This window comes from Monodon monoceros, unplaced genomic scaffold (assembly GCF_005190385.1).
Source record: "Monodon monoceros isolate NGI ecotype Baffin Bay Population unplaced genomic scaffold, NGI_Narwhal_1 Super_Scaffold_6, whole genome shotgun sequence".
In the NCBI taxonomy this organism is placed as follows: domain Eukaryota; kingdom Metazoa; phylum Chordata; class Mammalia; order Artiodactyla; family Monodontidae; genus Monodon; species Monodon monoceros.
Window position 1 is genome coordinate 90,470,747 of NW_021703783.1, and position 23,496 is coordinate 90,494,242.

General features: G+C 56.9%; 1 protein-coding gene across 5 annotated transcripts in view; it reads left to right on the forward strand.

Annotated features, from left to right (window-relative positions):
* The window catches only part of TRIOBP (TRIO and F-actin binding protein), a 55,980-nt gene extending 33,554 nt beyond the window's left edge, over positions 1-22,426 (forward strand). For 2 of the 5 annotated variants that reach the window (XM_029204817.1, XM_029204813.1), the window contains 13 exons: positions 3,871-3,927; positions 6,518-6,586; positions 6,709-6,798; positions 7,190-7,299; positions 8,768-9,293; positions 9,938-10,069; positions 15,234-15,381; positions 17,296-17,398; positions 17,967-18,126; positions 18,205-18,318; positions 19,315-19,401; positions 20,162-20,325; positions 21,695-22,426. In XM_029204817.1, the coding sequence (XP_029060650.1) occupies positions 3,871-3,927; positions 6,518-6,586; positions 6,709-6,798; positions 7,190-7,299; positions 8,768-9,293; positions 9,938-10,069; positions 15,234-15,381; positions 17,296-17,398; positions 17,967-18,126; positions 18,205-18,318; positions 19,315-19,401; positions 20,162-20,323 (1,758 nt within the window). In that variant the 3' untranslated portion in view covers positions 20,324-20,325; positions 21,695-22,426. Of the gene's footprint in view, positions 1-3,870; positions 3,928-6,517; positions 6,587-6,708; positions 6,799-7,189; positions 7,300-8,767; positions 9,294-9,937; positions 10,070-10,217; positions 11,379-15,233; positions 15,382-17,295; positions 17,399-17,966; positions 18,127-18,204; positions 18,319-19,314; positions 19,402-20,161; positions 20,326-21,694 lie in introns of those variants that run through there. The other 3 variants (XM_029204814.1, XM_029204818.1, XM_029204815.1) reach the window with 2 other exon arrangements.
* Positions 22,427-23,496: the final 1,070 nt, after the last annotated feature.

Sequence of the window (23,496 nt, forward strand, 5' to 3'; positions counted from 1 at the left end):
AGTGTGATGACCTGCTCACTGCCTGGACTTCCTCAGGCTCTGCACATCCTGCCACCTCTCTGCTGGCCCTTCCTGTTGTCAGCAGCCTCCCCTTCCCTGTCAGGGAGGAGTAGAGAGGGATGTGGGGGGAGGAGCTGAGTCAGTGTCTTGGCCGCCCGCCCCCCGCCCCCAGCAGGCTAGTGGGGGGTGGTTTCATTGCTGACTGGGTGCCTGCCAGGCCCTGAACTGGGTGCTTTCACATTACCACACTGGAACCCTGAAGGTTGATGGTAACTCCCCATCTAACAGATGAGGACACTGAGGTGTAGAGAGGTGAAGTTACAAGTGACACAGCTGGGCCCTGGCCGAGCCAGAGTTTGTAACCAGGTCTGTCCCAGTCTTCTCTCAGGATGAGATAAGAAATGTACACAGTTGCCTTTCCTGGGGAAGCACACACTGAACAAGGGTAAGGCTGCTAGAAGCAGCATGTGGAGGAAGACAGCACATCCCTGCTGATGGGAGGGGGCTTCCCGAGGGAGATGTCCTCCTGTGACTGTAGGACTTGGTCAGGTGGAGATGGACTGGGGGAGGAGGAACAGTGTGGACAAAGGCTGGTGGCCATATTTGGGGAATTAAATGGTGAAAACATAGAAAAGGGACTTGGGAAGGAGGGCCTCAGAGGCCAGGAAGAGCAGCTTGGGCTTTGGTCAGGGGCACTGGGGAGCCATGAGAGGTTTCAGAGCGGAGGGGAGGCTCACAATCACCTTTGACAGCATTTACCGGATTCATCCTGGCCGCTTTCAGACCTGAGCCTGCTCCAGGCCGGTGTCCTTCCTGTTTCTTCTTCATACCCTTTTCCTCTCTCCTGGTCCCATCTCCCCGACCTCAGGAATCTGAACGAGCAAGTGGCAAAGGTGCTGTGACTGGGTAAATGCTTAGAGGCTTCAGGGAGCCAGGCCTGGAGTCAGGATCTGCTCCACCTCCTTTTGCGCTAGCCGGGTGCAGCCTTGCCCCTGGAGCTTCATTCCCCAGCTGCTACCCGGCATCAAATTATATACCTGTGCACTTGTTTATTGTCTGTTTCTGCCCTGAGTTTTCACCAGGGCAGGGGCCACATCTCTTGTTCACAGCTTATTTCCTGGCCTAGAACAGGGGCCTGGTTCCAAAGGAAAAAAAAGAGAGAGAAAAAAAAAGAAAGAAGAAAGAAAGAAATTTTTATGAATGTTCCCTGAGTCCTCGGGTCTTGGGGCATGAACTCCCTGACTGAGTTGCTTCTAGTCTAGCCTGTGAGGGATAAGTAAATGGCTTCAAGACAATCACAGATGCAACAGAGGCCGTGGGAGGTCGCCTGGTGTGGTGTGTGGTGTGTACTGGGAAAGGGGCCTCTGCCGTGGCAATTAAGCCGGGTCTTAAGGCATGAGAAGGGGTTTGCCTGGTCGAAGGAGGAGGAGGCGGCGGCCTGGTATTTCAAGCAGAGGACACAGGCATGTGTGGAGGGCCCTACTAGTCCTGATGTGTTGGGCATCAGAGAGGATGTGTGATGACATAAACATGGGGCCCCCTAAGCAGTGGAGAGTCCAGGTTGAGGCTTTTGTGCCATCCTAAGGCAGCTGGACCTTGTTCTGAAGCCGTCTGGAGCCATCCCTGGAGGTTTTAAGCGGCTTGTGACATTCGGCCTTTTGGATCGGGTCCCCTGCCAGAGTGTCCTTACAGGAGGCTGTGTCGATGGTCCAGGCCAGCGGGAGGCAGTGCTGACCTGTGGCCAAAGGAACGAGGGCCCACTGTGAGGACCTGTCAGTGCTCCGGAAAGAAAAAAGGAGAAAGGGAGCTTCCTGCGGGAGGAGGAATGGTGTCTGGGCCTGAGGAGCCACGCGTGAAGGTGCAGGGGAGGAGATTTATGTTATCAGACCTTTTGACCCCTGGGGGGTTTCCAGGGTAACTTCAGGACCTCTCCTGCCAGCAGGTTTAAAAGCTCCTCTCCCCAAGGCCACTGCACCATCCCATGCTTGATGCGGCACGTGTGCGGCATGTGTGTGGTGTGTGTGCTGGCGTCTCCATGTGTGGCCCATTCAGTTCTCTCACGGAGCCGAGGGGGAGGGCAGGGCCCCTCTATCATTAGCCACATCAGGCAGCCGGGCTCAGGGAGGGCATGTGACTTAGGAAGGTCACCGTGACCCCGCTTCCCAGGCAGCCCTCAGGGTCCCAGCCTGTCATTCCTGCCCTTCCTCAGCCTCTGGAAGCCTACAGCTGATCTCCCAGCCCTGGCTCAGCTCAGTCCGATTGGCTGGGTTATCTGCTTGTCCTTTCCGGGGGCTCTCTTCGGGTCAGCACAGCGATGCCAGCTCCGTGGTCCATCCCAGAAGGCCTGGCTTCTCATTCTCAGCGCCAGGAGGTGGAGGAGCGGACTGCCTCAGAAGCACAGGAATTTAGATCAGGGAGGTAGAGGAGGGTGGATGTTTATTCAGCACGTTTCCCCTGGGGCCAGGGGGGCGGGTCTCCATCTGCAGGTGGACCCAGGTGACTTGGTGGCCCTGAGCGTGGCTACCGGTCTTCAGTCTTAGCTTGGAACCACCCTGAGTGGCTTCCGGCCCACGTGGGGAACAGGGTGGGGAAGGAGAGAGAGCAGACAGGGCATACGCAGCCTGGGGTTTCCCAGGTCTGGGCAGAGCCTGTGTCCCTTGCCTCAGACAGGTCTCTGGGCAGGGGCTGCGACGCAGGAGTTGGGCTGCCGGCCTGCCGGGATCCAGGGGCCCTGGTCCCAAGGCCACGGCCCAGGATGTCCAGGCTGCTGGCCCAAGCCCCTCTCAGGTCTCTTCCTCCACCTGAGGAAGAGGAGAATGGGGCTCCCTGACAGGAAGGCGGGTCAGGGGAGGTGGCCAGGTCAGGTGGCTCCGGTTTCCAGGTTTCCAGCCGCCACCGCCATCGCCGCCCACCCCACTGAGCCATGCCACCCGCTCCCTCCATGCAACCGGACACCTTGGCCCGGTGAGGCTGTGATGCAGGTGCTGATAGGTGGGCTCAGAGCCATGGCAACAGGTGGCCGCCTCCTCCCTGCCTGCCAGCCTGGCCCGCCAGTGGGCACGAGCTGAACCTCTGCAGGCGGACCGGGACTTAGACGAGAGTGGTCTCCCCAGCAGGCAGGGAGGGTCTGTGGATAGGCCTGGCCAGAGAAAATGCCTGGATGAGCAGTTTCGTCATCTAGGGTTAGGTGGGGGGACCTAGCTCACAGGCCCCCGTGGAACATGCTACAGCTGGGAGCCCCCAGACCCCGGGGCCGTGCCCCCCTGAGCAGCACCCGGCAGGTAGGGCTTGCTGGGACTGAGGTGCCATCTCCCCGGCCCTTCCAGAGATCTAGGGGGGGACCAGGAGGTCTCTGACCTCAGCCCGGGCCTGGCTCCATCTTTCAGGCTCTCCAGGAGATGAGGGAAATGCAGGGCTGGTTGGACCATGGGAGGGTTAGTGGGTTGGGAATGGGTAGGAGCGTTAAGGCATTGTCCTGCTGGGCCGCTTGGGCCTCGTCAGCGAGAAGCACTGGACGGTTCGCTCAGCCCTGCTGATCTGCTGTCCTCTGAGCTCTCTAAGGGTCCCTTTTTACAGTCAGAGATCTCCTGCCCCCTGTCCCACTCTCAGGTGAGGAAGCCGGCTGGTGGAAAGGGAGCTCAGAGGTCTGTGATGGGTGGCCAGTCACCCAGCCCACCTCTCAGAGATTGCCGGATGTTCGGGAAAGGGACCAAGGCTGCCTCAGTGGCTGGGGAGCCTGCCTGGATTTAGGGGGCTACCTGGGCCCTCAGCCCTCCCTCACTCGGGGGCAGGATGGGCAGCCCCCCTTCCTCCCCAGGCCCCTTTGGTTCTTGCTGGGCCTGACTCATCTGCCTCCTCCTCTCCCCATAGCCCGATCTGCTCAACTTCAAGAAGGGATGGATGTCAATCTTGGATGAACCTGGAGAGGTAGGAGGGCTGAGGCGGGGGTGGGTTGGGGGGTGGGAGGTGGGGATGCTGCAGGGCCCAGGTGGCTGAGCTGCTTCCCTGGCCTGTCCGGCTTTCTAGAGACCCTGGCTTCAGGGTGGAGAGGGTACAGGATGGGGGCCGGAGTGGGAGCCTTGAGGGTAGGATGTTTCTTGTCCTGTTGGAAAGAAGGCCTTGGGCTGTGGGGTAGGAGGGCAGAGGCTTCTAGTCATCTCAGCCTCTTGGAGCAGTCTGCAGTCTGTAAAGGTCACCAGGGATGGCGGCCTCCTGGTGCTTCACACCCTGCACCCCATCCCCTCCTCTCACCAAGAGCCCCTCAGCCCTCCCACCTCTTGACGACCCTGGCTGGGTATCCAAGGGTCTGGGATGGAAGGATCCACAGAGATCATCCAGCCTGAGACACGTACAGATTCCCAAAGACTCAGTTTTACAGCAGCTCCCCGCAACCCTGGGGGTGGGGCTCAGACCACATTTCTTGAAGTCTCACCACATCGGGTGAGTCACAGCTTTCTCTGGCCTCGGTGGCCTCATCTGTGAAATGGACATACTGGATAATAATAGTTCTTTCCAGGGTGGATAACGGAGTCACAGAGGTTAAGCATGTAAAGGGTCCCACACAACCCCCAGTGCCTGCTTGGGCCTCAGCTAATAACCCTTCCCTTTTTCTAACGTGTGCATCTTTACAACCAGAAGGGACAGTAGCCTTTCACCAGCTCTACCCTTCTGGCTGCCAGGCTGAAGCTGGAGCTGGCCTCCTGCCCACCCAGCCTGAGAAGGGACATCTCCCCGCCCAGGTCCTGCATGCGCCCGTGGCTTGGGTCTGTGTGCAGCCCGCATGCCGGGGAGGGCATGGAGCCAAAGGGAATCTCATTGTGTTTCCTACCCACATGCTTTATTCCCTCCAGCCTACAGCCTTCGTACCCGCTGCCTGCTTGCCAGTCCTCTGGTGGCTGGGCTCCAGGCTCACACAAGGCTGGGCACCCTGCCAGTGACCCTTCCCGGCCTCCCCCACCCAGGGTCTCTGGAGGGCAGAGATTATGGGCTCCACCCAGAACTGGCCGTTACTCATTCTGTTTCACAGAGTTTTGGAATGTCCGAGCTGGAAGGGCCCTGGGAGTTCAGCCAGCCCAACCCCTCGGTGCACAGACAGGAGACAGGCCCACAAGGGCTTTAATCTCTTCCGGGCCTAGCAGCACCTTGGGCAAACCCTGGCCTAGAACTCAGGGCACCTGAGGCCCATGCAGCTGCCATCTCAGGCAGTCACAGACTAGGCCTGGAGGGGCCAAAGAGATCAGTTGACACAGAACCCCTGCCCCACTTTACAGAGGGACAGTTGTCCTGAGCAGCAGCTCGGGCCATTCAGAAGAGCAGGGTGGTTCTAAGGCCAGCCTCTTAGAACGATCCCCAACAACCTAGTGCCTGACCCTATGCGAAGTGCCATGAGAGACGTTCCAGGGAGGGTTAGGCATTTCTAACTTCACTAGGAGGCTTAGGGTCTTATTAGCCCTACTTTATAAGTCAGAAAACTGAAGCTCAGAGAGGTCGAGACACTTGACTAAAGACACACAGCTAGCAAGGCATACAATAGTTGTAACCTTGGTCTCTTGGATGCTAAAATCGTATTTGTTAGGGGAGGCAGTGTGGAAAGAAGTAGAAAGTATCATCCTGGCACATCCTTGAAAACTTACTGTCTTCCTGAGGAAAGAAAACGAAGTACTTGAAGTAATAAACAAGGGCTTAGTGATGTGGGAGAGCACCAGGAGGACATGCACTGACCCTGGCAGTGGGTGGACCTCGACCGGCCTTCCAGTGAACGGTCAGAAGCCCAGAGGTGGGCTGAGTTTGGCACTTTCATATCAGGCTGTTCTGATGCCCCCACCCCTCTCTTATGTGTCCTGCCAACCTAATCCTGGTTGGAGCAGAGAGAAGCCCACATCATAAATGTACAGATAATGTATTCACATAGCTGAACACGCATGTAACCAGCACCCAGATCGAGAAACAGAACACGACCAGCACTCGGATGCTTCTCCCTGGGCACCCTTCCAGTCCTGCTCTCTGGTAGACTTGTCTTTGACCACTGGGGTGATTGATCTGGGGTCAGTGTACGGAAAAAGGTTTTTGAAGTTCTGGCCCCCAACTTGCTAGGCAAATGACCTTACACAGGTCATATCCCCTTCCTGGATTGCACTGGGTGGGATTTGCATGTAAGGAGCCTTGGTGATCTTGGTGGAAAGTTATCAGGAAGCCTGTGGAAGTGTCAACAAATCAGAGAAGGGCCCCGAGAAAGAAAAGAAGGGTGTGGTTACTGAGGAAAAGCCGACCCATTTCACAGATGCTGTCCCCGCAGAGAGGAAATGGGGGGGCTTACTTCAAATGGGGATTTTGTGACTCTGCACTGTCCCCTGCCCCCCACCCCTCAGCAGAGCAGGTGAGGGTGCCAGGCCCCTGCTGCAAGCAGAACGGTTGACCTGGCAGCGCCCAGGATGCCCGCGGAATGGTGCGCACACGCACGCACGCCGTCATTCCACATCCCCGCAGCCCCTCCCTCACCACCGTCTCTCCTTCACAGTGGAAGAAGCACTGGTTTGTGCTGACCGATTCAAGCCTCAAGTACTACAGGGATTCCACTGCTGAGGAGGTGAGACGGTGAGCTGGGAGGGCTCTCTCCCCCATCGGGTGCCGGGGGACACCTGGAAGGGGCTTGGGGGTCCCGGTAGGGTCACTGGAGTCCAGGGACCATCGTGAGCCCTCCTGCTGCAGGCAGATGAGCTGGACGGTGAGATTGATCTGCGCTGCTGCACGGACGTCACCGAGTATGCGGTGCAGCGCAACTATGGCTTCCAGATCCACGTGAGCCTGCAGGCGGCTGGGGGGCGGCATGCCTGGAGGGCCCCCCAGAGGAGGTGTCGGGGTGGGGCGTGGCCCACCAGACTGGCTCCTGTCACTCATTTACCTGGAGATCCTGTCCTCAGAGCCAGTCAGAAGCCCTGCTGCCAGCGCTGAGCATTTCTGGGGCGATCCAGGATATCGTTGGCAGGGCTATTCAGATGTTGGAGAGATCTTGGAGCCGATGGGGCTCTCCTGAGGCTAGTGGAGGGGAGGTTTTGCATGCTCTGCTCACCTTCAGGCTTAAGACCTTAGATACCCACCTGGGAGGGAAGGGCACCTCTTTGGAATCCATAGTGGGGAGGGAGCAAGGGGGCTGGCCAGGTGGCAACCTACCTGTGGGGTGGACTTACAGACCAAAGATGCTGTCTATACCTTGTCGGCCATGACCTCGGGCATCCGGAGGAACTGGATCGAGGCTCTGAGGAAGACTGTGCGTCCAACCTCAGCCCCAGATGTCACCAAGTACGTGCTGGGCTGGACCGGGGCCTGGGGGGAGGCACTTACCCCCGCATCCTGAGTGGGTTTCCGGCACTCACCTGAGGGCCCTGTGGCTCTACTTGCTGGGCCTCAGTTTCTCCACCAGCAGAATAGGGAGAGGGAGAGGGCAGGGGGTATCTGTGGCACTCATCCAGAAATACGTTGAGGATTTGAGGTTTGCCTCTTGTCCCTCTCTATCTCCCCACGTCCTGAAAAGGCGGGGAGAGGCCTTGGCTCTTTGGAGAAGATGCCGGTGAGTCACGGCCCCATGAGGTGGCTGATTGGCTGTGTGCCGCAGGGGCTGTGTCTGAGCCTGTGTCAGGGAGAGGGGATGGCTACTTAGTCTGGGTGGGGAGCTCACCCCCTGTGGAGGTCACTGTGGGTAGAGGGGCAGGAGGATCGAGTGGCCTGGTGGTAGAGCCCCACACAGGATAAACCCCAGACGCCCGTAGGGGCTGGGACTCTGGCTGCTGGGCAGTAGGAACGGAAGCGTGGTATCGAGGGGTGCTGAGTGCGCGTCCGCCTGCCTGGCCACACCCTGGCTGGTCAACCTTAGGCCAGTTGCCGTCTGGCCTGAGTTTCATGTTCCTCACCTGTCACACCGAGGTGTGTCATGCGAGGACGTGCATGGAGGCCCCTTGTAAACTCTCAGCTACTGTGCAGCTGGACCGTGATTTAGTATATAGGCTCCGCTGCTACAACAAAGAAACCCCAAACACGGGTTTAAACGAGGGACAGGTTTCTTTCTCGCTCCACAGCAGCCCACAGCCTTGCCTCTGCGCCAGAGCACTGTCCACATTCTCATGGGTCCCAGCCAGGAGCCAGGCCAGGGCACGCCTGGTCCTTCAAAACGTGCCACCTCTCGTATGCACTGGGCAGGGTGGAGTCACACGGCCACGTGTAGCCGCAAGGGATGCTTTAGTGTTTGGCCGGGTAAGCACGTACTCAGTATTGCTATGGAAGAAGGGAACTGCCTCAGTCGTTACGGGTCTCCACAGTTTGTGCTCTGTGCACCCACCCAGAGGCCACCGTTCATCTTACCAGCAGTGACCCTGGGCATCTATCCTATTCCACTGTGAGGCTCTTGAACCTAGGGCCTTGTCAAACAGCACACCCTTAATACTAATGCTTCGATCACATTCTCAAAGGGCTTCCTGGTCGCTTTGCACACGTTTGCTCACCTAGTCCCTCCTGTGCGTGGCACTGTTGTCCCATATCACAGATGAGGTAACTGAGGCTCAGAGAGAGAGGCCAGGTACCCTGGACCCTCTGCCGGTAAGTGGCAGAGCTGGGATGGTTCCCAGGGTCTGTTAATGATGAAGCTCTAGTTCTAAGCTGCTTCCTCCACTGGGGCCTGTCCCCTGGCCCCGGTGCACGGGCGACACTGCGGAAGTGCTTGTTTTGGGACCAAGAGGGCAAGGTCTCGCCTGATGTGGCTCTGCTGGCCCCCTAGGCTCTCAGACTGCAATAAGGAGAACACGCTGCACAGCTACGGCACCCCGAAGGGCTCCCTGAAGGTGGGGGAGCAGCGGGCAGGCTCTGAGGTCATCGGCTGGGGCGGCCCCCGGAAGGCAGACGGGCAGCGGCAGTCACTGGACTACGTGGAGCTCTCCCCGCTGACTCAGGGCGCCCCGCAGCGGGCCCGCACCCCGGCCCGTGCTCTCGACCGCCCAGCCAAGCAGGAGGAGCTGGAGCGGGACCTGGCCCAGCGTTCCGAGGAGCGACGCAAGTGGTTCCAGGCCATGGACAGCAGGGCCACGGATACACCGGCCGGCGAGGGTCCGCGCCGGGGCCTGGGTGCCCCCTTGACTGAGGACCAGCAGAACCGGCTCAGTGAGGAGATCGAGAAGAAGTGGCAGGAGCTGGAGAAGTTGCCCCTGCGGGAGAACAAGCGGGTACCTCTCACTGCCCTGCTCAACCAAAGCCGCGGGGAGCGCCGGGGGGCCCCAAGCGACAGCCGTGAGGCACTGGAGAGGGAGGTAGGCGGCACTGGCCTCTGGGAGCCTCCTCACCCTACCGACACCCTTCCTATCCCTGCAGTCGCTTATGGCATTCATCTTGCATACCTACCGTGATGGGGAGCTCACCCCTGAGCCACTGACACCCTGCCCCCGGCCCCCCCCCCCGATTCCTTATGAACTAGAATCTTCTTTCCTGGACCTTGGGGACTTTTTGTTTTTGTTTTTGTTTTCCCATCTGAGTTCTGTCCTCAGCAGTCACATAGAAGGGAAGAGGAAGAGAAGGGAGAGACCATTTATTGAGTACGTTCTGCATCCCAAGCCTTGTGCTAGGCCCTCTTTACCTCCATTGGCCCATGCAATCCTCACAGCAGTCTCATGGTCCCATAGGGTAGACCTCATCACTGTTTTACTAATGGGAAACTGAGGCTCCAAGGCATTTCTCCCCACCTACATAACGTGGGGGTGACCGCGGTGTCCTGCTCCCAGCCCTATCGAGCCTACTCTGGGCCAGCACTCTCCTGGGTTTCTGACCTGGCCATCCAGGAAACACCTAGAATGTCCCCCTTGCCTGCATCTCCACACGAGGGCCATTTCCTCCTATCAGCTACATCCCCACTTTCAGGCCCTCACTGACCTCGCCTTCCTGCCCACCCCTGCAATAGGTCCAGTCCCTTCGTGCCCAACTGGAGGCCTGGCGTCTCCAAGGGGAGGCTCGGCGTCTCCAAGGGGAGGCTCCTCAAGGTGCACCCAAGTCCCAGGAGGACGGCCACATCCCCCCAGGCTACATCTCACAGGTAAGGCCAAGAAGCTGTTGTGTTGGGGGTGGGGGCAGGTTTCTGGTTGCCACGTTGTGAGAAAATGGCTAATATTCTGGGAGCCCTTCCTGTGTACCGGAACCCGTGTGAGGCATTTGACATTCATCATCTCATTTAATCTCCCCAGCGGGTGGACGTGAGCACTGTGCCCGTTTTTACAGACAAGGCCACTGAGCTATGAGAGGTTATGTGACTTGCCTGAGGTCAACCTGCCTGCAGATGTCAGAGGTGGGATTTGAGCTCGGGTCAGGCTGACTGCAGAGCCTGTGTGTGAGCCCCCACGTGATCCTCTGTACTTAGACCCCTTCCCCTGCACGTCTGGGGAAGAGGGGGCCTGGTGGAGAGTGGGATTCCTAATGGGCAGGCCCCTGGAAGTCGCTCCCTAAACACAGGGAAATCCTACCCATGCCTGCCAGGCCGAGGCCCTGCGCAAGGTGGTCTGCGGGACGTGGGCGCCTCCAGTGGCCCTCGGGAGACGCATGGTCTGCCTAGGACAGCGGCTCTCAACCAAGCTGATTTTGTTCCCCTGGGGCTATTTGGCCGTGTCCGGAGACACTTTTGATTGTTATGCCTGGGACAACTAGCTCTCCAGAAAAAATACATGTGTGTGTACACACTGACACACTTGTATATGTTTATTGTAAATTTCACTGATATAAAGGATGTTTAGTGTGCAACTTACAAATAAAAAGTATGTAATGTTTTTTATTGTGAATTCCATATAGCGAATTGATTTTTCTCAGAATACTTCCATTGATTTTTTCCGAATGCTCGTATCCACAGCCAGCCGACAAACGAGTGTCGTTCTAACGCGAATGTCGTTTGGCCTTTCTGTTTGTGTGAATGAGTAAGACAGCAGGACAAATGTTGAAACTTTACTTGGTCAGTGTCACAGCAACTTCTTTGCTGAATTAGAGGACAGTCATCTGTTGAGACTATTTGAGAATATTCTTTTAAGAATATTTCTCAGGTTCCTGTTCTGTGTACAATGTGGTGGTCATAGATAGGGCACGCCGATTTGAAGTATAATCTGTACTGTGAGCATTATTAGCTTTTTCTCATCTCTTGCTTGAATCTGGACAATCAACAAAACAATAAATCAAGCCCTGATTTGTAACGTTTACCAATTTCCATGGTGTAAATACTCCCGCTATGGCTGATGTCCCTGAACACAGAGTTGGGAAGCTGTGTGCCCGCCGTCATAATGACATTTCTACCCTATAGATACAGGAGACGCAAATAACCTCAAAGCATAGCTACTAATAAAATGCAGTGAAATAATTAGGAAGTGATGAATTTTGAGTATCAGCTTTGTTTTTAATGTAACAATTAATTATAAGTTTATATAATTTCTAATAATGGGTATGCTAAATAACCGTGCCACAGAATTCCTAAAAATTTGACAGTCGGCTGCTCCCAGCCAGCACGCCCTTGACTGAAGCAAAAAAGAATGCTGGGATCCCAGGCTCTGGGCAGGGGGACCTTCTAGAAGTTCTGAGGGGGCGTGGGGCTCTCAGGAAGTCTTCCTGGAGCTGTGGGTGGGAGCGTGGGCTGCAGCAGGAGGTGGAGGGCCAGTGGGTGCCTATCGTGGAGACCCCCACTGCCAAGCTAAGGAGCTGGGATCGCATCCCACACATCTGAGGAGGTTTGGGGTCTGACAGTGACATCGGGAAGGTGGGGTTGGAGTGCAGGGGGCTTGGGAGGGGGTAGGGCCAGCATCAGGAGCTAGGACTTTGCCGAAGGAGAGAGGGATATAGGAGGGCATGTGGAGGGAGGTGAGCTTAAGGCTGGGCCACTGCCCCGAGGAAGGCAGAGGGGAGCGGCTGGGAGCTGGGGCCACCATGCAAGGCCAGGGGCCGTCTGGGGCTGAGTGGTTGATGGAACGTTCAGCTGAAGGGAGACCAGGGCCAAGGGGAGTTGGGGTGTGATATAGAGGCCTAGCTTGGGGATCACCTGACGTGGGGAAGGGGGAAAGGGAGGGCCCAGTGTTGTCAGGGCTCCCTTGAGGCCAGAGGAAGGTGGGGCATCTCTAGACAGGGTGAGGTCCAACACCACCACCACCTGAGGCATCTGGGGACCTCAGAGACCCCCACGCAGAGGGCTTCAGACTTTGCTCTGTGGAGGGTCCATTCTGGGTGGGTTCATTCACAGTCACCAGTACCAGAGCAGCTCCATCCTTGTCCATTTTACTATTAGAACCTGCATTAGATTCCCTTTGGAAGAAGGTTTCTGTCACTAAAATGAAGTTTGAAAAGCACTGCTCTGACTTCTCAGCTTACAGATCGGGAAACTGAGGCCCAGAGAGGGGGCGAGACCTTGCAGCTGGCAGCAGACCTGTGTCTGCAGTCCAGGTTTCCTGGTCCCCAGGCGCCCACTGGGCACCCCAAGGCTGTCAGCATTTCGTCCTGCTCGGTTGGGATGGGCAGGAGGAATGGGGGGTGAGAAGGGCATAATGGGGAGATGGGGTGGGGGAGGGGCACCAGAGGAGAGGAGCCGAGCCATCTGCATCCCCTCGGGTCCCTGGGGAGGCAGCCGGAGAGTCACTGGACCCTGGAGAGGTGACAGCAGGGGAGGGATTCCCCAGCCTGGTATCAGGCCGAGTGGGCACCCCTCTTCCAGCTTGTGGGGCTTGCCACCACAGGACAGCAGCCGGGGGCCTGGCGCTTCACCCCGCGGCTGCTTACTGCAGTTGGGGCCACGGGTACTTCTTTATCTACTTTGATCCATGTCAGAGGTGGCGGCCAACACGTTGGGCCCTCGGGAAGGCAGGCCAGAGGGAGCAGCGCCTGGCCTTCTGGGAGCCCCTCATCGTGGGCTGGTTCCCACCTCCTGACGTCAGCCTCCAGACGCCCTATTGGCTGCCGGGTCTGCCTGCCTGATCTAGCTCTTTAAGAACAGCAGTCCCACCTCCCATAGTGCTCCGGTCTCTACAGGTCGGCGATCTCTACAGGTGGACGCTGACTTACCTTAGGGACCCTCCTGAGTTGGTCTTATGGGGTCTGTTTTACAGATGAGGAGATTGAGGCTGAGAGAGGGAAAGGAGCTTGCTCGAGTTCGCTCCATGGTACAGCCAAGACTAGGACCCAGTCTGTGGAATTCCAGAGCCATGTTCTCTTGCCCTTACTGGGGGCACACACAGAGGACAGGCACAGAGGCTCAGTGGGACAGGTATCCCTTGCCCACCACTCAGAACACCTGGACCCAGGGGACCTGACCCTTGCCCTTCCCCCAAACTGGCCCATGCAGCCCCCAGATGTGGCTGCTCGCGAGGTGGGGGTCAGTCCCCACCGGCCGTGAGGTGCCCTGTGGCATGGGGGAGAATGCAGCCTCTTAACTGGCCCTCCGTGCCTCAGTTTCTTCCTTGGCTCTTCCCCTTCCCTTTTTAATGATCTTAAACATTTTAAAATTATATAATGAATTTGTTTACATTTTCAAAAATAATTCAAACAAATCAAAAGGTTAGAAACAAACACGTGAACTCTCCTTCCCCTGCCTGCTCCCAACCCCAGGGAGCCTTGGTTACCATTTGAGCACATCTATAGAGTTTCCTGTTGCAGCCGTAACAAATTACCACTAACATAAGACACAAATTTATCATCTCACAGTTTTGTAGGGTGGAAGTCTAACACAGGTCTCGCCAGGCTAAAATCCAGGCATCCACAGGATCGCGTTCCCTTCCATAGGCTCTGGGGAGGCTCCATTTCCTCACCTTTTCCAGCGTCTGGCAGCCGCCTGCATTCCTTGGCCCGTGGCCCCTTCCTTCACCTTCAGAACCTGTGAAGGAGAGTCAAGTCCTTCTCACTTCCCACTGAGCTCCTTCCGTAGTCCCTTCTGCCTCTCCCTCTGCTCCCCTGCCTCCTCTTCCACATCCAAGGACCCTGTGATTACTTTGGGCCCAGAGGATAATCTAAAATAATCTCCCTATTTTCAGGTCAGCTGATTAGCACCTCTATTCTCCTTGGCCGTGTAAGGTAACGTATTCGCAGGTTCCGGGAGTAGGACATAGACATCTTTGGGGCACCATTACTTTCCACAGTATCTTTCCATACCTTTCTCTGTTTTTATGTACATGTACTCAGACCTACAGCTCTAAGTGTCTTGTGTCCGTGACTGGGGTCCCACCATGTGTATTGTCAGAAACCAGCTTTCATCACCTAATTTTTGGGACACTTTCTACAGCAGTCCATGTGGGCAGCTCTGTCTTTTAACAGTTGCCTGGGTCCTCTGTAAAACTCAATCCCATAATTTATTTAAGGGCTTCCCTGTTAGGTATTTAGATTATTTCCAGTTTTCATCTGTCACCAACCTTGCCACAGGGAATACCCTTGTCCAAGAGTCTTTGTACACATATGACTTTCTGTGGGATCATTCCTAGGAGTGGACCTGCTAGGTGAAGGGGTCGTTAAAATTAGGTGACGCCACCAAACTGCCCTCCACGCACCTGGTCGCGGCTGACTCTCCCAGCAGTGGGTATTATCAATCATTGAAAAACGTGCCTGTCTTGTCTACACAGCCCCATTCTGCAGTAAGCCATTAATTTCAGCTGACTTACTCAGCACCTGCCACAAGCCAGGCCGTAGCCCAGACCCCGGGGGCTCTGAGCTGGATCAAATCTTCCTTCTTTTGGGGGAATTTATGATCTGGCAGAAGCAGAGCCTTTGGAGGCAGGGGAGAGGCTGCCCAGAGTCAGAGCTAGGAGGATCTTTAAGCTGGTCTGCTGGCCAAGTGAATTACCCAGGAAGAGAAAGTTGTAAAAGAATGTTCCAGGCAGTGGGAACATGAGCTAAAGCTCAGAGGTGTGAACATGCCATGAACTGGTTGTGTTTTTTTTTTTATAATTATGGGACTTCTTGGTTGGGGAGGGCCAGGGATGAGACCACCAGGGTCAGAAACTGGAGCAGGGACTTGGCTCTGCGGGATGGGGGAGGCTCAGAAGGGTTCGAAGCAGGAGAATGACAGGGTGAGGTTTGTGGATGGCGGGGAGCAGGGGCAGATACAGGCCGATGATGCCAGGGTCTTGGAGGAGGTGGTGAAGCCTGGACCAGGGCAGGCCTGCCCCTGAGACTTCTTGTCACAGGCTGGGAAAGGGCCACCATCCAGGCAATGGGGGCAGCCCCGTGACCGCTTGGCCTCCCACCCGCAGGAGGCGTGCGAGCGCAGCCTGGCGGAGATGGAGTCTTCGCACCAGCAGGTGATGGAGGAGCTGCAGCGGCACCACGAGCGGGAGCTGCAGCGGCTGCAGCAGGAGAAGGAGTGGCTCCTGGCCGAGGAGACAGCGGCCACAGCCTCAGGTGAGGTCCCTGGGCAGAAGCGGCACAGTGGGGCCCAGCCCCATGAACCTCCAAGCAGAGGCTCCTCCTGACTGGATTCGGGAGGCCTGTAAATAAGAGGTGAGGGCCTGAGTGCCAAACTTGGGGTGAGGGGTCAGGAGCCCCTAGATCTGGCCTCTAACCCTGCTTGCAAAGAGGAAACCGAGGCAATAAAAGACCCCAACTCACAGACCATGGGTTGTGACTCCTCTCCCTCAGGGGCCTGCGGCCACTGGGAAGCCCCCCTCAAGCCACACACATGCCCTGAGCTGCAACTCCACGTCCAGGCCCATGCCGTGTGCTGGGGAGCGACCGCTCAGCCATAGACCCTGCTCTCATAGGAGTGCCGTCTCACTTGGCATGTGGTCTGGACCCTGGGGAGAGCGGGGAAAGGTGTGAGGATTTACCAAGCCCGTTACCCACGTGAGCAACCTTAGTCCTTGCAGTGCCCGAGGGAGTGAACCCATTTCACAGATGAGGTAACTGGGGCTCAGCGAAGTTAGCGACTTGTCCCAGATGGCATAGCTTGGAGGTGGCAGAAGCTGACGTTGGAGCTCAGAGCCTTCTGACTGCAAAGCCATTCTCTGAACCCTTCCCTCTGCTCCCCCAAGTCAGAAACAGGAATGCCCAAGATGCTGGCCAACTCTCCCTCTCTGTACACCTGCCGTGTATGCCTGGCATCCTAGACACTTTCATAGGGTTTGCAGAATAATGGAAATGATGAAGGAGGCCACATGATCTGGAACTTAACCACCTGCCAGTGCTTCAAGCACTCAAGCCCAGGGCCCCTCATCCCAAACCCTGGGGTCAGTGCGTTTTGCATTTTAGGAAGATAACCTGGTATGTATATTAAATATCCTCTCCCAGCAGGGTCTGGGCTTCACCCTGAAATCTAGCACTAAGGTTTTGGCAAATTTTGGAAATTTCTCAAAGTCACACTTAAGTGGGATAGTCATGATCACAAATAGCCTTGTGTCCGTTCAGGTTGGGGGTTGCCACCAAAAGAGTCCAGTGTTCAGAGCTTTGGGATTTTGGAATTCTGGATAAGACTATGAGTGAGGGCTTGTTTTTTTTGTTTTTTGTTTTTTGCGGTACGTGGGCCTCTAACTGTTGTGGCCTCTCCCGTTGCGGAGCACAGACTCTGGACGCGCAGGCTCAGCGGCCATGGCTCACGGGCCCAGCCGCTCCGCGGCATGTGGGATCTTCCCGGAGCGGGGCACGAACCCGTGTCCCCTGCATCGGCAGGCGGACTCTCAACCACTGCGCCACCAGGGAAGTCCAGGGCTTGTTTAATCTTCACAACAACCCCGTTTGAGCGTGGAAAGAGACTCAGTCCTTGGGGGCTCACAGCCTGAAAATAAACCAGTGGGGGCCAGTGTCTCTCTGTGCCATGCATTGTTCTGCTTGCTCTACACATGTCTCCCAACAACCCACGAGAGAAGGTGCTGTTGTCATCCCTGTTCTCCAGATAAGGAATCCAAGGCACAGAGGGGTTAAGTCCCCTGCACAAAGTCACACAGATTTGTACCGACCGCAGAGCCTGCGTTCTTGACCACTAGGCTGGGCCAGGCAGATGGACCTTGTTAAAGAACCTTCCAGGCTCTGCAGGGAGGGGTTCTTACCAAGAAATCACTAACAAGAGGTACCAGTGGTCAGACATTGAGGTGTCTCCCCAGCAGGGTCCGTCAGACAGGCACTGTCATCCTCCCTTGATAGACAGGCTCAGAGAGGTTGAGCACCTTACCCAAAGCCACTCAGTCCATGACACAGCCCGGCCCAGTGCTCTTTGCATTACCACTCTCTGCTCCTGTCTCCATATGGAGTCCCAGAGGAAGTGGAGCTTGTTGCTGCTGACCCCTCCCCAATCTCCGTTCCACCTCTCTGCCCTGCTTCCAGCCATCGAAGCCATGAAGAAGGCCTACCAGGAGGAGCTGAGCCGGGAGCTGAGCAAGACACAGAGTCTCCCACAGGGCCCGGATGGCCTCCAGAAACAGCACCAGTAAGATGGCAGTTGGGCCCTGCGGTCTGGGGACAGGGGCTCCCTCTGAGCCGGGAGCCCAGCTGTCCACCCTGCTGGTTATGAGTGGGGGAACCTGTGCTAAGACCCCTGGCAGAGGGCATGTCAGTTTGCCCCCAGCTGAGACGCCTGCTCTGGTCGCATGGCACTGGGAACAGAAGCAGTGGGACCTCAGCCAGACCCGCACACCAGTGCACACGGCAGTTCTCAGGCCCCTTCTTGTTTAGCCAGTCTCAGTCTCCACCCTTCTCTTCCCCTCTTTAGTGTCTCCCTAGAGCTGGGCTACAGTATCAGCCAGTAGGTGCCCCTCTGCTGTGGAATGTTGGGGCTATGGAGGCTTTAGAGATGGGCTTCTCCGACCCATCCCCTCATAGAGGAGGCGCCTGCAGCCCAGAGAGGCTGTCACCAGTTCACAGCCCCAGAGCTGGCTGAAGGCAAAACTAGGGCGGGAACCAGGAGCCCTAAGCTGCTTTGAGTCTGTGTGACCTGACCCAGCTTGGCAGAGGGCGAGAGAGCCCGGGCCATCATTCCCCTCCTCTGCCCTGGGCAGGTCAGATCTGGAGGCACTGAAGCGGGAGCTGCAGGTGCTGTCAGAGCAGTACTCGCAGAAGTGCCTGGAGATTGGGGCCCTGACGCGGCAGGCGGAGGAGCGCGAGCACACGCTGCGGCGCTGCCAGCAGGAGGGCCAGGAGCTGCTGCGCCACAACCAGGTGGGCCTGGCCCCGCTGGGGTGGGGGTGGGGCGTGGGTATCCCGGCGCCCCTGCGCTGACCATCCCACCCCTCCCAGGAGCTGCACGCCCGCCTGTCCGAGGAGATTGACCGGCTGCGCAGCTTCATCGCCTCACAGGGCACCGGCAACGGCTGCGGGCGCAGCAGCGAGCGGAGCTCCTGTGAGCTGGAGGTGCGTCCACCCCTTGTGCCAGGCCGCCCAGCTGGTTCCTGGGGCCTGGGTGTGGGGAGTGTATCCAGACAGGTTGGGTCTGCCCTGTAGCCGGGAGAGGACGGGGCAGCTAGGAAGGACGCCTGCTGTGCACCCAGCACTAGTGGGCTGACTGGGTGAAAGCCCTCCCGTGGTAGGTCCTGCCACCCACCTGCTGTGTGACCATGACAAGTCACCTCACCTTTCTGAGCCCCAGTGGCTCATCTATAAAATGGAGCTAGCACCTCCCTTACTGGGAGAAGCCGGGGTGAAAAAATGTGTATGTGATCCCAGGGCCACCCTAGCCTTTTGTTGTATTTAACAAAAGTGTATATACGGCTTTACTCTGTGGCTGGCACTTCTGTAAGCCCTTATATCTGCTGATTCATTGAAGCTTCCTAACAGTCCTATGAGAAAGATGCCATTACTGTTCCCATTTTATAGGTGAGGAAACTGAGACACAGGGAGGTCAAGTATCTTGCCCAAGGCCACATGGCTAGTCAGTATGGGAGCTGGGATTTGAACCAGGCAACCTGGCTCCAGAGTCTAAGCTTTTAAGCCTCCTTCGTCCTGGCTGAACCTGTCTCCTCCTTGGTCAGGTCAGGATAGCAGTACCTGCTCATCAGGGTTCGGGGAGGGCTTAATGAGGAAGCCCAGCCCACTCTGGTTCACCCTAGGGCCACACTATGGCTTCTTTTCGTGCTCTTTGCCCTGAAGTGGAGCGCCTGGCGCTGTGTTGAGGCCATAGCAGAGGTGACCATAAGCTACCCACTCACATTGTATGGACAGGGTGAGAGAGCAAGGAGAAATCAGAGAGGACTTCCTGGAGGGGTCTGCTCCTGGGGACATGGGTCTCGGTGCAGGTTGGGAGCTGCATTCTAGGGGCCTGAGGCAGAGAGAAGCCATGCTTCAGGGGTGCGGTGAGCCAGGGTAGCTCTGGCCTCTGGCCCTGCATCAGCCTGGCACCTGTGACCCCAGGTGCTGCTGCGCGTGAAGGAGAATGAGCTGCAGTACCTGAAGAAGGAGGTGCAGTGCCTCCGGGATGAGCTCCAGGTGATGCAGAAGGTGAGTCCCAGCCGGCCGAGGCAGGGCGTCGGCGGGGTGGGGAGCCCCTGGATCTAGCTGTGTCCCATCTTGTGAGCACCTGCTCTGTGCCGGCCACTCCTGGCCTCCTCAGGCTCTCCCCGTGCCTCCCCCACGTAGGTGTCACTATTCCCATTTACAGACAAAGAAACTGAGGCTAAGAAAGGTAAGAGACTTGCTCACGGCCACATTTGCTTTTATTTAGTCAGAAAATATTCATTGAGCACCCACTATGTGCCCAGCACTGTGCTGGGTGCTGGGTGACAGCCGTGGGCAAGACCAAAACCCCTGCACGTGTGCAACGTGTGTTGCAGTGAGGGATAAGCCGTGTTGCTGGGAGTTGGGGGACCAGGATTCGGGGCCCAGTCTGGCCCACCCTTGGTGCCATGTCCCTTTGTCTTTGACACCCGCTGCATGTCGGTGGCTCTGAAGTGTGTGTGAGCCAAACTCATGGAAGGGGCCCAAGCACTGGGCCAGGCTGACCTGGTTCTCCTCCCAGCCACTCACTGCTGTTTGGTCTCGGACAAATGCTTCACCTCCCTGGGCCTCATCTGTCATCTTGAATGGGATGAAAATGACGCCGAAACCTGTGTCACTGGGTGGAGCCGGGGGCCATCTAGGGGGGCCACCTGGAGGGAGGAGGCCGTGGGGGCAGTGGAGGGGCCTGGCTGCTTTGTGCCGGCAGGTGGGCAGGGCCAGGAAGGAGGGCTTCGTGCCCTCACAACCCCTCCCCGCCCCCCAGGACAGGCGCTTCACCTCGGGAAAGTACCAAGACGTGTACGTGGAGCTGAACCACATTAAGACGCGGTCGGAGCGGGAGATCGAGCAGCTGAAAGAGCACCTGCGCCTCGCCATGGCTGCGCTGCAGGAGAAGGAGGCCGTGCGCAACAGCCTGGCCGAGTAGAGGTGGGCGCCCCGGGCTGGGCGGGGCTGAGGCCACGCGGGGCCTGGCGGTGTGAGCTGAGGCTCATCCACACCTGACTCCCCCTGCCATCGGGACCAGGGCACTTCCCTCTCCTAGCCTCCGTATCCCTTTCTGTAAATGGGGACAGTGACGCTAGCGACTCGGGGTTGTCGTGGGGACCTGTCGGACTCAGCCAGAGGCTGCTTTGTAAACTTGAGCATGTGTCTGCCGAGGTGGGCCAGTGAGTTCAGGGTCTGATTTTCGCCCTGTCCCCGCCATGTGACAGCGGGTGCTTCTTAACACAGAGCCCCAGCCACAGCCCGAGCAGTCCACACCCCTCCTCAGGGCGGGCAGTGCCCTAACTGATCTGCCTGGGCTTGGGCGGCAAATCCGGTGTGGCCGCCCCCTCATGAGACCCAGCAGCACAGCGCACATCACTAATCACCCACAGCGTTCCTTCCTCCGTGCTTCACACCCCGGACATCACTGGCGGCCGTGCTCTGTCCTGCTTCTGCTCACGGTCATCCCTGACTTGGCAGGGTGTGAAACATTTTTATGATGCCTTTTCCTACTGCCCTGTCTACCTGGAGCTTCCTCTTTCTAACACATCCTTGGGGACTTCCTAAGGCACTCCGGAGAGGCCACCCTGTGGGCCAGGCTTGGGGAGAAGCCCGGAGGAGAGGATCTGGCCAGCCTTTGGGGCCAAGAGGCATTGGAAGGACCTGCCAGCCACCCTTGCCTGGCCTAAGCCAGACTCCCACACTGTTTTTTTTAATTGAAATGTAGTTGACTTACAATGTTGTGTCAGTTTCTGGTGTACAGCACAGTGCCGCAGTCATATACAGAAATACATACATACATTCTTTTTCATTATATTTTATTACAAGATATTGAATATAGTTTCCTGTGCTATACAGTAGGACCTTGTTATTTGTCTATTTTATATATAGCAGTGTGTATCTGCTGACCCCAAACTCCTAATTTATCCCTCCCCCCACCCCTGCTTTCCACTTTGGTAACCATAAGTTTGCTTTCTGTGTCTCTGTTTCTGTGTTGTAAATAGGTTCATTTGTATCATTTTTTTTAAGATTCCACGTATAAATGACATCATAAGATATTCGTCTCTCTCTGTCTGACTCACTCCACTTAGTATGATAATCCCTAGGTCCATCCATGTTGCTGCAAATGGCATTATTTCATTCTTTTTTGTGGCTGAGTAATATTCCACTGTATATGTATACTTTATCCATTCGTCTGTCAGTGGATACTTAGGTTGTTTCCGTGTCTTGGCAATTGTAAATAGTGCTGCTATGAACACTGGGGTGTGTGTATCTTTTCTAATTAGTAGACTCCTCCACTCTTGTCTTCTAGGTCCTCGTGGTCCAGCCCTGCTGCAGACCCCCAGCCCAAGGGGACCAATCTCCCTCCTTCCCTGCTGGATGGACGTCAGAAGCCAAGCTTTCTCCCCACCCTCTGTGGGCCGCACATGCACTCACACCCACTATACACACACACACACACACACACGTACACACGTCCACACACATACACATACACACGCACACTCTCTGCGTATCTGAGCGCGCCCCTAGCACTGGGTCTTAACTTGCACCTTCTTCAGGATTTTATATGTGAAGAGATTTTTATATAGATTTTTTTTCCTTTTTTTTTTTTCCCCAAACACTTTATACTTTTTAAAAAGCAATTCCTGGTGGCGTGTGCCTCTAACACTGGCTCCCCCTGTGTCTCCAGACGCCTGCTTGGGCTTCTGGGCCCACAGCCCGGCCCGGGGTCTAGCGGAGGCCCAGCAGCAGCTATGGCAGGGTTGACTTTGCTGGGAGAGGCCGGGAGCCAGCCACCCTCTTTCTACCCTACCTCCCACTAACTACTTCCTGCCCTGGGGGGACCCACTCCCTGGGACCCTGGACAGAGGGACAGATGGACAAAGGGAGCCAGCAGCTGTCCCCATGGCCCCACCCCCTCCTCTGAGGGGTGCTGGGCATGGATCTGCGGGGACCACCCCGTGCAGGCAGGCGTTTCTCTCCTGCTCTGTGAGCCTTAACTTAATAAAATGTTCCGGCAGCTCTGGTGTCCTGGGTGGCTGGGCAGGGAGGGTAATGGAGGTTGGGGTTTCTTAAAGTGGCTTCACCACCCGCCCCCGCCAGCGCTCCACCCTTCCTGAAGGGGCAGCATGTGGGCTTCTGAGGGTGGGGTTGAGAATCTGGTTCCTCCACCAGGCTTTGCAGCTCCACGTGGGGTTTGCAGACCAGCAGGAACAGCAGTGACACCAGGGAGCTTTTTAGAAACACCAAGTCCAGGCCCCGCCCTGACCTACCGAGTCAGGATCTGCACTTTAACAAGGCCCCTCCGTCTGAGGAGCCCGGGAGTGGGCACTGGGCCCAGCCTTGGAGGGAGGACTGGAGCTGAGGCTTTGCCGGTGATTGACCTTGGGCGAGCCACGCCCCTCTCTAAGAGCCTTAATCTGCTTCTCCATCAAATGGGTACCTTTCAGCCCCAGTCCTATACTGAGGCTGTGCCCAGAGGGCTTGTCCAGCCCTGGCAGGGTTGGGGGCGGGAGCAGTGGACGAGGCCACCCCAGGCCCATCAGGCCGGGAGGCCTCATCCCTGCTGGCTGGCTGTGCTGATTGTGGCTCCACGTGGGGCTGAGAAGAGGCCCCAGTTCCGAGGTACTGCCAGTCCAGCCTGGGCTCTCCGATTTGCAGGGCTGTGGCGAAGGTGATGAAGATGAGGGGACAACTTGAGCCGGCCCCATGCGCCTCCCATCAACCCTCGGGCACCTCCTCTGGGCTGGGCACTGGGTGTATAGAGTTGAACAAGAACTGGCCCTACCCTGCACCGAGGCCACAAAAACAGGTCACATTGGGTTGGGTCCCGGAAGTCTGTGGGAACCCAGAGGAGACCCCCAACCCAGCCCGCAGGGCAGAGAGGGTTTTTGGAGGTGGCTTTGGAATGTGACTTTTCTAGATGGAAAAATCGGGAAGGGCATTCCAGTTCCAAGGGAACAGCATGATCAGATGCCCTGTGAACTTCCTGGTACGTTCAGGGAATGACCCGCAGGGGAGTAAGCTTGTGGGCTGTGGGGGAAATGTGCCCCATTCCCTTGCCAGTGATGGTTTTAGGAATGAGCATGGGATGCGTTGAAGTTCCAGCCA